Source organism: Phaethon aethereus, assembly GCF_964289735.1.
Source record: "Phaethon aethereus genome assembly, chromosome: 6".
NCBI classification, from domain to species: domain Eukaryota; kingdom Metazoa; phylum Chordata; class Aves; order Phaethontiformes; family Phaethontidae; genus Phaethon; species Phaethon aethereus.
In genome coordinates, this window is record NC_138580.1 from 2,527,886 (window position 1) to 2,540,382 (window position 12,497).

General features: G+C 39.7%; 1 protein-coding gene across 1 annotated transcript in view; it reads right to left on the bottom strand.

The window, feature by feature from the left end:
• Positions 1-367: 367 nt before the first annotated feature.
• The window catches only part of RIF1 (replication timing regulatory factor 1), a gene marked incomplete at its 5' end in the record, with an annotated part of 36,741 nt that continues 24,611 nt past the window's right edge, over positions 368-12,497 (bottom strand). The window contains 14 exons of the mRNA XM_082001764.1: positions 368-1,106; positions 2,044-2,152; positions 2,441-2,594; positions 3,247-3,362; positions 3,456-3,533; positions 3,810-3,950; positions 4,501-7,269; positions 8,027-8,078; positions 8,160-8,249; positions 9,279-9,421; positions 10,164-10,307; positions 10,689-10,788; positions 11,019-11,221; positions 11,546-11,588. Of these exons, the coding sequence (XP_081857890.1) occupies positions 886-1,106; positions 2,044-2,152; positions 2,441-2,594; positions 3,247-3,362; positions 3,456-3,533; positions 3,810-3,950; positions 4,501-7,269; positions 8,027-8,078; positions 8,160-8,249; positions 9,279-9,421; positions 10,164-10,307; positions 10,689-10,788; positions 11,019-11,221; positions 11,546-11,588 (4,363 nt within the window). The 3' untranslated portion in view covers positions 368-885. The remainder of the gene's footprint in view (positions 1,107-2,043; positions 2,153-2,440; positions 2,595-3,246; positions 3,363-3,455; positions 3,534-3,809; positions 3,951-4,500; positions 7,270-8,026; positions 8,079-8,159; positions 8,250-9,278; positions 9,422-10,163; positions 10,308-10,688; positions 10,789-11,018; positions 11,222-11,545; positions 11,589-12,497) is intronic.

Sequence of the window (12,497 nt, forward strand, 5' to 3'; positions counted from 1 at the left end):
TACAATATATACAAATTAGATTTCCAGAGTAAAACCAGAGAACTCTCTCTGAAGGTCTCCAAGAAGCAGCAATGCATTCCATGCAATTAAAACTCCAAATCATAAATTATTAACCAACATTTGCCATGATAAGTCTGTACATAATATACAAAGAGCTCTTGTCAAATCCATCCATTTCCCCCAAGGAAAAAGTCTTCTCCACAGAAGAACTGCTGCAAACATGTTCAAAAAGAACATGGGAAAGAGCCTGAGAAGTTTTGAAAAGTCTTTCGCTTGTCAGGGTACATTGCATTAGCAGCTGCTTAGTGTGATTCCTACAAAAATACATGCAAAAACAGGTGTCATCCAGTTGTCAAATACCAGGTTCCTGGACTGTTGCTGCTGTAAGGAATTAAGCACAGCTTACTCAATACAAAACGATGCTGAGAAGGGAGCTGCTGTCCGTCAGAGTTTCAGCAACTTGAAACGAACAGGGGCAGCAGATGAGCAGAGCTGTAACATCGATCTCTTACTGAATAACAGGAGTTTGTAGCAGTAAGAACACTTCAGATTTGAAAAAAATAATTTAACAACTCTGTTGGTTTGGTTTCACAGTCTTTGCTATTGCACAACTTTATCAAGTTTTCTTTCACTACCTGAAAGAAATATGCATAGCAATACAATACAAATACCTGTAATAGGAAATAAGCAATCCCACCAATCAGGAGAAAAAAAACCCAAGGGGAAAAAAAACCCAAAGCAACAATACATTTTGCTCATACAGGTGTTAAAAAAATCTTCTATAGTACAAAATGCACAGTTTAAGGAATAATTCACCAGTAAGAAAAGCAGTTTTTTGGGAAAATTGTCGTAACAAAATCCTCCTTACTTAGAAACGATAAGCAACTAATCAGAATTTTCATGGGGTGGCGATTTCCAGCGGGACTGCAGGTTTTTCATGATACAATTTGTCATGCAAACTAGTTTTTCCTGCATCTCAAAAAGCTGGCTTCCTGAATAGCCATGAAGATCTTCAGAGGTCAGCTGAGCGGCAAGTGCATCAATTTGGCTCAGAAGATCTGCTGTGGGCTGGTCACTTGTATTCATGACAACTGGTTCAATCAAATCTGAAAAGGAAGGAAAGTAGGGCAGTGCAATCTGTGCGTCTGGATTTAAATCTAAGCAGAATTATGTTGCAGCGGAGTGTTACAGCTTCTTTTGTACAAACTAACATATTCAAGCAGTATACAAAGCATTTGTTCCACACAGCATGGAGCTGCTGACAAAGGCACTCCTCAGAGCGCCATGCTACCCTTCTTTATGGTGACTTTCTTTATCATGCTTGTACAATAAACCTAAGGGCAGAAATGAAAGTATTCTATCGTATTCAGATACTGCCAGCGTCCTTCGAGACCTCTTATCCCAAAGTCCAACTTTTAAACTGGACAGCTGAGAAGTCACTTCTGACTTCTTTGTTCTCCAGTTAACCAAATGCTTCAATTATCTTGTAGGAAGAGCAAACAGAGATTCCTCTGTTTCAGCCATCAGGCCAAACTCCAAAAACGCACAGGAAAATTCAAATCAAAATCTAGGCACCCAAATCCAAAATGAGTTTCCAGGTAATCGTCCCCGTCCTGTCCCACCCCCTCTGGATGAGGCACCGCTTATCTATCTCTGCTTCATCTTGCTTCTTTCTGCATGTACCCAGAACCACAGCAGTCACTACGGTATTAGACAGCTCAGGAGACAAACCCGGTTGAGAATCAGAAAATGAAGTACTTAGAGCCCTGCCTAACTTGTTCTTTGCGTGCTTATGCAAGCTCATTTTTGCAAAGAAAGCATCTTTCCCACAAAATAGGTAACAAGTTTATGAAGCCCTGTAGCAATGGCTTTTTAAAAGTGGCTAACTCAAACACCTGCTTAATGTGCTAATATTAGCAGTTAACATTCTCTCTCACAAAAAAGCCACCCCAAAACAAAACCAAGTGTTCCCAGTAGGAGAGAACGAAAACAGCAATACAGCAGGAACAGCCAAATCCTAAGCAAAAAGCCAGTAATAGGTACCTGCTGCAAGTTTTTCTTCATCTACAGAAAGAGGTTTATCCTCGCCATTATTTATGGGCTTTTCTACATCTTCGAGCACTGTTATTTCCTCAAATCCTCGAGATTTTACCTGAAGGTTGTTTTGGAGAGAACAAGAGATGCTTTTTCAGAGGGAAAAAAAAAATTACATGGTGGGTGGGACATGTTTTGACCTCATAATAAATACAACCATTATTCCCGTTAATAATATTGTAACCAAGTCATCTGTACCTGGAATTCCCACGTTACTTTGACAGGTGGAGATTACATTTTAAAGTGCTATTTCTAATGGGGGAAAAAACAACATTATTCCTCATGATGGATGTTAGCAGTTCATTAGGCTGATATTGGCTTTTTGGGCACTAAAATGAAACTTTACCTGTTGTTCATGATATCCTTTAAGAGCTTTTTTAACATTGGAAACTTTCGGAGAGCGGATGGGAAGAGTTTTGATCTCTGATGCTGTCAAAGTACTCAGATCACCCACTGTCTTAATGTTCTTTGCTCGAATGAGCTGCCCCAAGCCTCTGGCGCTGAAGCAGGGGAGAAAGAAAAATGGTTTATTCTGCTAGAATTCATGTCCTTTCTGCCTGGCATGGCAGAGCAGAAAGAAATCTTACATGAATGCCAATTCCTTTTGCACACCTTTTTGCAGTTTATCCTATAGCCAGCAGAGAATGGCGTTCTAAAGCCCACTCCCGTGTAATAGGAGTGGAAGGACGAGCCGAGTACACCAAAAAAGGCCATTCCGAGCAGTTCTCACTGCACATCTACAGTTTGTTGTGACGAGTTACCAAAACTCAGATCAGAAACCACGCTAGCTGAGCAACTGGGCCTCTGTACATTTGAAATGATTTTTTTTTTTTTTTAAATTCCACTTTGCCTTCAATACACCGAAAGCTCCAACTGCTTCACCACAGATCATTACGATCAGTCTGCTCTGCTGTGTGAAAAGTTCCCTGTGTTCCTGGGTGCAAGGTTTTCAGTCTTACAAAAAAGACGAATTGATTAATTCCAAAATACTTGTCTCTCCTTCAAACCAACCTCCCTCCCCCCTTTTAAAAATATTTGGCAAAAAGATGTCTCCAAGTCATCACATTTTGCATCAGAAAATTTGGTTTTGTAGGTTCAGTAAGAATTCCATTTCTACTAAAATGTAACCTTCAAAAGCAACAATCCACTTACCATATGTTCGATGTAATCTGAGGTAAAATTACATCAACTGGTGCCTTGCAGCCTACTAAGGCAGGATACACGCATTCTGTGGGGCAAGGCAGCGATTCCTTAGCCATTTCCGTAATCTTGAATAATACAGAAAAATTATTAAATTAACTATCACACAACTGAATACAGGAAAAAAATAGAAGAGATACATGAACCAAAGCACTTCTTACTAAACACTTCTTTGAGCTCTTAAATTTAGGGTTACGAGATCCTGGGGACAGAAATCCTTTGGTTGGAGTGGTAATATGCTGGATAGAAAAAGAGGAAAAAATATCTCTCAGGATCGCAGGAATTCAGTTAATTGTAAGATTCTAGCTACCTAGATCTCAGAAGTGCATTTGTCTCCAGAGAGTAACAGAATGAGTCTGGCTAAACCAGTTACAACTATTTCTTACACTTCCTGATTCTCTGTTCTTACAATTGTTTTTGCAAGCAACTATAAACATACACTAAAGCAATGTTACCTATGATAAACCAGAAATGCGAGTACTCATGACATACGGAATATATGTAACAGAATTTACCTTAGCCTGAATATTAGATAAAATTTTAAGACTTCGGGAAGATGGCGAAGAAGAATGGGATCTAATAACAGGACTTCTCCTATCTATGTCATCTGCCAGGCCTTCCTGATAAATTGGATTTGCAAACGAGACTCGACGAATCTGTTCGTAGAGAGAAGTAGTTTTTATAGTATGACCTCAAACCACCAGACACTGGTGAAGTCAGTCTGAGGAGACAAAATAGCTCAGTTTGAAATAAAGTCATTAAAGTTCTCGAATGACACAGATGATGTTTCACACAAGGACAGAAACTGTGGCTTCCTTATTACTGACGGAAACATTAAGTGCATTTCATCAAAAGCTGCTCAAAATCCAGTAGTAAGACCCCGACTATGCATACAGTGGTTTTGAAGTACCATTTGTTGCACTGCAACCCAGGAAGCAGATCAGACTTTGGCACTCTTTTTGGAAAATAAAACTCCCCACCCGGAGCCCCCATGCACAACGTTTTGTAACATACAAGCCCGTTGGTGCTTGTACCTTACAAAAAGAAATCTGTAACGCATCAGCTTCAGCCTAAGATCACTTACAATTAAGAAAATAGTCAATAATTCAACATATCTGGAACTTGTTACACTACAGACACTGTCACATATACCAGTTACGCACTGAATGACTTGTGAGTATCACAGAATGAATCACATCGCAATACCTTATTAGCAGGTGACAGGTAATCATCCTCTTGATTTCTTTTTACACCTCTCTTTAAAATACTAGTGGATGGAGAAGCAGAAGGAGACCATATGCAGCGTGCCTGCATACTGTTAGGGCTTTCATTAAGTAACACTAAAGAATCGTGATCTTGCAGCTTTTGAGGTGAATCCACACTGTTTTCTACTGCTGCTGCTGCTTTGTCTAAGGCCACATTTTCAGGCACTGTAATTTCAGTTTCCACCAATTCCTCCTTCATCTCTTTATCTTGAATAATGCAAGTTTCTCCTACAGTATTCTCAGCTGCTTCTTTATCATCCTGATGGCTTTCTAGCTCATTCATCTGTTTTCCCTCAGATTTGCTAACAACAATCGGTGCCTCGGGTATCTCCTCTAGTTGTCCATTCTGATTTAAGTCTACATTTTCTGCAGCTGCTGGTTCTTCACATTGATTCCCTGCAGCCAGACAGCTGTCAGTAAGCTCATCTGCACCATACTCAGGCAGACACTGTTCAGTTCGGTCACTCTGATCTGCAGGTTCTTTCATTTCCACTACGGAGTCACTCACTTCACCTCCTGTATGCTCTGGATTCTCTAGCTCCTCCTCCACGACGACACTATTTCCTTCCAGATTATCTTCAGATGTTCTCTCTCTTCTCAAGTGAAATGCAGTGGATTCCTTAGGAGGATGCAACGGAGTGCTCATTGCACAAGGTGCCATAGACAAGCTCTCATCAAAAGTTGAATTACCAGACACCTCTGATGTATTCACAGGTGCCTGAACCAGAGTGGTTTGGGGCTCATTCAGTTCATGAGTGTTCTTATTTTTTGATTCAGTGAATGACATTACTTGCTGCTTTGACTTTTTAAAACAGCAATCACAGTTCCTTAGTCTTTTCAGCCTTTTGCTTCTTTTGTGCTGACACTCAGGTGTTTGCAAAGAGGAAAGATCACCACCTGAAGCATTTGTTCTTGGTACATATTCAGGCAGAACAGTTGAGCAACAGTCTTCTGTGTTTGTTTGCTTATCAACGTGTTTATTTTTCTCTGCTACTTTCAAATCCTGATCAGATTCACATGGGTTGGTGAACGATTCCATCACTGTGTTGCTCTTGTTTTGTTCCACACTTGCGTTCTGTGCATCAGGTGAACTCTTTGAGCTGGCCAATCCCGCAGCTTTGCTAGCATCTGTAGGAGTTACTTGGTTTTTCAGGTCACACGGTTCAGATGTCAACGCAGCATCTGCGCTGACTTCACAGCTTAGTTCACCTTTACCTGTGTCCAACAGATTCTTAGTTTCATTTCCTTGGGAAGACACCTCCTGGCTACGGCTTCCTGGCTGTAGCTCCTTCCATTTACCTTCAGAAGAATCATTCCTATTTTTCACTTTTGCAGATTTTTTCCTTCTTGTGCTTTCTTCCTTGGTCTCAGAGCCATCAGCCTCTGAATTTTCTATGCTGGAAAGCAACCCTTGTGAAGCTCTTCTTGTGTGGTATCGTGGGCGATCAGTCTTCTTCTGACCTACTGCACTTGAGCTACAGTCTTGACCTTCCGTGTCAGTCTTCAAGTTATCTCCTGACCTCCTAGCACTTTTGTTCAATTCCTCATCAAGGCCCCTTGAAGCAGGAGACTCCTTTGAGCTCAAGTCCTCTGCAGTAGTTCTCTCAGGTAGGTTGCTTTCTTTTTTATTTGCATTTTCTATAGATTTCCCAGAAACTGCTTTCTGCTTTTGGAATACGTCATCTTTACTCTGCGGCACCTTCTTTTGCCAAGATTTTTCGTCATCTTTATGTCTGTCTCTCTTTTGGTGGCCATCTTCCTTATCGTGGTTACCTGCTGGACTTTCTACAGTTTCTGACCGTCGTCTTGAAGAACGTCTTAGTATTTTCTGATTAGGAGACACATGTGGAACCTGACTATCGTCGCCTGTTACCTGGTCAGATGACACGGTAGTCTCTGGGGGTGTATTTTCTTTAGAATCTGTATCTAACACCTGGACCTTTTCTATTTCTGCTATCGTATCTTCAACTTTTTTAATTTCTATTTCTGTTGAATGGAGAGCTTGGGACTGAGCAAGGAGAATATGTTCCATGCTTTCTATTGCAGAAGATAGTTCAGGACTATTTTCCATACTGCTGGAAGAAAGAGACTCTTGTGCGCTTTTCTCTTGTTCTGACCTAGTTAAGAATTTGGACTGCTTATTTCCTTGGTGCTCCATTTTACTCTGCCTGCGAGTTAGCCTTCGTATTGCAGTAAGTATTTCTTCTGACTGAGATTTTGAAGGCTTTTTATTTTCTTCTCCAGATTTTTCTGGTTTAGCACTATTCTTACACACATTTGTATTTTCCTGTTTACCTGCCACAGAAGCACTTCCAGACAGCTCTGATAAACCGTTTAATGCTGAAAGGCTGAAGGGTCTGTTCTCTGAACTATCAAATTTCTCCAAAGTAATAAAAGACTGCCGCCGGCTTGCCGGCTGTGGTGTTCCAGAAATTACGTCACTTGAAGCTGAACTGCTGCTGACATTTGAAGTGTTTTCATTCCCTGCTAAGGGCTCCTTTGAAGCTGTTTCTGCAGTACTTTTTTCTAATCCCTCTCCAAGTGATGGCTCCTCCAGAATCATTTCAGTTGCATCCCTTTGTGACTCTCCCTCGCCGTTTGAAGTTGAGCTCCCCTTTGTGAGAGTAACAGATGACTTTTTCACACAGGCAGCATTCTCAAGAGGATTATCTGATTTGCTGGTGCATCCTTCACTCTTGGCGTTTTCTTCCTGTCCCAAAAATACAAACAGCAAAGTGTTGTAGTTTTGCTATGAATATAACGTAAAAGAACAGCTCCAGTGCAATAGAAAACAACACGCGCAACAAGGTTTTTCAAACCACCCTTCCTTGAAATTATTTTATTATCCATACTTTGGTAGGTACAAAAGATTTTTTTTTTTTTACAGCTATTTGATCTCAAAACACAAAGAACTGCAAAAACATTTTATTTAAGTTTTGCAAGAGGTTAACAAACCTACAACTAAAACAGTTTTTAAGAAAACTGCTGTGTTTTACCTACTGTCTGTTCAGCACTACAGTTGCTCAGGCTAACTGTTTAGCCAACTCCTCTCTAAAAGTGAATAGTTCAATATTTAGGATTTACATCCCCCACCAAAAAAATCTACTGTTTAATCCCCCTCAAGCCCTTACAGCTTAATCCAAAAGCAGCTCAGAACGTGGAAACATAGCTAAGCTGTTTACAAGCATGGCCCACTAGAGTAATATAGAAATCAACTTTTTTAAAAGAAAAGTCACTTTCACTTTTAAAAGTAAAAATAGTTCCAGAAAAGTGTGATGCATACCAAATGCATCTGGTGGGGGCGAGGGGGAAGTGTTATGGAAGAGACGTCAACAGTGTTACGATTCCTAACATAAAGCTAGTCAACGAAACCAGTCTTAAAACAGCACCCCAGTAACCATATGAAGACATCACTGGAACAGGTATAATTCTGCTATCTTAATTACCATTAGACAATGAGAAATTACCTGAGGCTTGGTTTTAGTATCATCTTTGGCATTTTCTAAAGACGATTTTTCCCTAAAATAGAAGTTACTTAAATTAGAAGTGTAGCAGAAAAGGGGGGCACCTTTAATGTCTATACTGGCCACCTTTACTTACAAAGAATCTTCCTGGCTCTGAGTATACTGAGAAAATAAGGTGGTATCTTGCGATGTGTCCAAACTGTTGTACATAGCAGGAATACCAACTCTGAAACAGAACCAGAAGTAGTAAATCAGACTCTTTTTAAAAAATAAAAGAAAGAAAAGGTACTGTAATGCATTAATCGCAAGAGAGCGGATACTTATATGAAGTGGACTGAATCTCCAAACTCTCAAGACCACTCAACCCGCAACACGCACCCAAGCAGGGTCTGCTGCACAAAACGCAGGGCAGCATCTATTAAGTATCAGGAGATTGTGTGACCGCAGGCTTTACTCCCTGTTCTGGGCAGAAAAGACAATATTGCAGCCAGCTGCCTCACCCTCCAACTGGCAGAGCAAACTGCAAAGCGAGTGCAGATCATGATTTAGCTCCTTATTTCAAAGCCACTATTTTCAGCTGCGTTAAATCTTTTTTTGTTTCTAACATGCTTTGAGGGAAGAAAAGCTGTGATTGGGATCCCATTCCACAAAGAATTCCTCAACACATACTAACCGTATAATCCAGCTGAGTTCCTGTCAAGCGCTACTGTACCCAAATTTTGCTTACACTGCGCTTCTGTTTCCCGAGTACAGAAAATACTCTAGTATTATTTTCTCACATTAGGAAGAGGGTAATTCTAAAGATTCTCTTGTAAGTCAGAGGAGTCTTGGGAATATCCTAATTTCTGATAGGCTGATGACATAAGACTTCTCTTCAAATTTGGAAGTTTTTCCTTCAGATCAGGTAAAAAAATCCCGTTCATTTCAATGATTTAAGAAAAATTACATTTTCCATTTCACATTGCAAGTGAGAGTCATGAAGTAAAAATGTAAATTGCAAACTACCAAACTCCAAAGAGGTAACAGAGAGTGTGTTTAATCAAAATACGACATGCAGATCAAAGAATAATTTGGTTACTTTAAAACAGTAAAGCAAGGAACTCTGTTAGCTGTAAACTTTATAACTTGTATGGAAAAGTAAGACTTAATTAATTACCTATAGTAGTCTGAGATACAGGAATTGAAGTTATGTCAATGTGACATACTCACTGTAATGACATTTCACATCAAGTTTAAAACAGAATGAATTACAGACCTCTTTGATCTAAGCACTTCCTTTTGGTGTTCCGTCAATATTCTTGGTTTTGTTTCTGGAGGAATAAACACAAAATCAACAGATTTCTCCTCTTCCAAAAGTATCTCACTTTTAGTCTTCGACGATGAAAATTCTAGTTTCAACTACAGAAAGAAAAAAAAGGGGGGGAGAGGATTGTAGACAAAATAGAGGAATTTAAAGTGTTTTTACAGTTCAGGTACAGCCATCCTCAATGGAACAGTTCTCAAGCAACCACAGTTCTTTCAGCATATTCATTGGCACAAATCCCTCAGTAAGTGCCGAGTTTCTTCTCAAGTGTTATCCCCCCCCCAGCACTACCACCTAGGAGAGGTTCTGCAGCCCATCCCCCAGGCCATTAAGCAAGCTTCTGCTCTTCCTTTACCACCTTGGAGTTCAAAGCCTGTAAGAGGTGACGGTACCTCAATACTCATGAGGATTATTATTTACTGTTGCTTACTAAACCAGCGATTCCTTAAGATACAACATCCTTCTCTCCCCCATGCAAGTGACAGATTCGGAGCAGGCAGCACAGATCTCCCAAAACCGAGATCCACCTCAACACCTGAAGTTGTCACAACCGGCAACCAAACCGAGGTGTGCATTTTGCATCTGGTTGCCACTCCTCCCATCCATCAAGGAGCCTTCCATGATCCCTCCTTAAAACTCAGCGATCTGTAAGCTTATCAGAGAATCTTAACAAGAAAATTTAATTGAGGTGAGCTATATGGTGTACATTTGAAAGGAAACTATTTCAGCATCATAAAATATGTTAATTTTCACTGAGAGTTTACAGCAGCATACTAGATGTTCTGCTGCAGAATATAATGGATTTGATTCCATCACACCTCTCTCTAAACACCTTACCTTTGCAGATGTTACTTGCACATTACTGGACTTGTCTTTTACTTCATTTTTTAGTTCACTCGTCCGTGCCAACATAGAGTCCCGTTTTTGACCCAACTTCACTTCCATTCCACTTATCTTTGCATCTAACTGTGAATTTTCCATCTATTCAAATAAAAATACACAGAACGCATTGCATGAAGAAACTCCAAGCTCACAAGCCCATCCTGAGATATATTAATTTCTACAACTAAGTTGTCCCACACTCCCATTTTCCTCTGAATTACGCAGAGCACAACATAAAAAATTAATTATTTCAAACAAGCTACCGGAACTGAAAACTTAAGACACATAAAATGTCAAGAACCAGCTCAGTCTTTTGACAGTGCTTACTCAGCATAAGTTTATAATTCCAAACACGAAGCAAGTGCAGGCCAATCACAATTAAAAAAAAAAAATCAAAAGGGACCTTGCCACTACGTTCTGAGCAACTCCCTTAAAGTTCTACACAATTAAGTACCCATTGGGGGTCAACAGAATATTTACCGCATCAGAGAATGGGCCACTGTATTCTTCGGCTATCTCGATGCTTTCAAACCCAGGCAGCAAGAGTGGAATTTTCTTTTTGGCTTCACTTAACACAGATCTGCTCAACAAAAAACAAAACCCAAAACCAACCAACCAAAAAAAGAACTTTAAACTGATGGGTGCGGGGAGGTGAGGGGAAGGTACACAAAAAGACCAGCAAATGTCCCAGCTTGCACAAAAAGCAGATTCTAAATGGCAACCAGAACAATACCAATTCATTTGTACATAACCTGAGATCTCTTGATCTAAAAATATATAAATATTATTAAAAAAAAAGAAGTCTCTTACTTTAAATCTTCAGGGTACGTTAATGACGTAGTCTTGGCAAATGTTGCATTCCAGAAGTGGGCACTCTGGTTGCGGATCTGTTTGCTCTTATGCTGAAATATTACACAGAGCAACGGAGAAAGCTGCTCTAGCAGTTCACTGTCGTAAGAGCCAGTGCAGTGAGACTGTAAACACAGGATAATCTCGGCCAGTAGCTTTTCAAGCTGAGGGAGAGAAGAAACAATTTCTTCTTCTTTAATTCAAATATCGCACATATTCACTATTTAAAAGTTTAAAACATTATGAATGAACATAGTTTATATATAAACTGAATAAGCAAATTTAAATGCCACACCACATGAAAAGTCTAATAGTTAAGCTTAGTGGTCCTCCCCTCAGCTACCATTTTAGTAAAAAATAAATAATTTAAAAATTAAATCTCTACCTTCATTATATTTTTTTTTTTTTTTTTTAGAATAGAGGATGAATGGCAAAACTCCAGTATCCCACATTTTCCCAAACCCCAGCTATTTCTCTAGCACCTTTACCTTGTTGTTGAGATTACTGTATACTTTAGATACATCAGCAAGCCTGCCAAAACAAACAAAAAAGTTATGTTTTGCTGTCTCATTTATCCCAAGCATAAGAATTAAATGCATAATGCACTTAAGCACTGCACACTAGTTTTAGCATACAACTTGATGAAATAATGTTGTGAAACAAGCCTCCCTTTGGGCGATTAAAAAACTTCCTGGTGTAAACAGTTCAAGCAAGCTTATCCTTTAATGCCCACCGATATTTACACATAATTATATGCTACCTTTAAGAGAAATGAATGGAAGGATCAGTAGTAATTAGTACAAAATTAAAATTCAAAGCTTTCTTATGAAGTAACTTTTAACTGCCTTCTTTGTGTTGCTCTTAACCCTCTCCCCAAACAGATTTCCCAGGCCCCATAAAAATATCTGCATTTAAAAAGCTGAAGTACCACCTAACTAAGCAATTTCATGTAAATAAATCCCTAGGTACACCATCCTGAAACATTTAGTAACTCATTTTATAAGCCCGTGACCTCCAACCTGAAGAGGTTCCCAACCTTTTATTTGCTTGCATAAGCCTTCCTTCAAAAATCTGTATCCAACACTCACTCCTCCCTTTTAATGAGTAATTCTAAGACAATGCTCAAACAAAGGCAGATGAGATGGGAGATGGAGAGAGGTGGCGTTCAACTCAAGCTTACACAGGAACAAGTGGATTCTTGCCTCTGAGACAGGGACTTCTGATGAGTTTTAGATCAGTGGTAGCAGTCCTGCTCCAATTTTCAGTAAAAGCTTCAAAAAAACATTTACAGGCTGACTGGCAGCATCCTATTCTGTCCTCCCTCCTCCCAAAACACTCAAAGATGTGCTCTATTTCTTTTCCTTATCCTGAGCAAAGCGTACATCTCTTGCATCATCAAGAAATCGGACACAAGCCTCTCCTAGCTCCCTCCCACCAAGC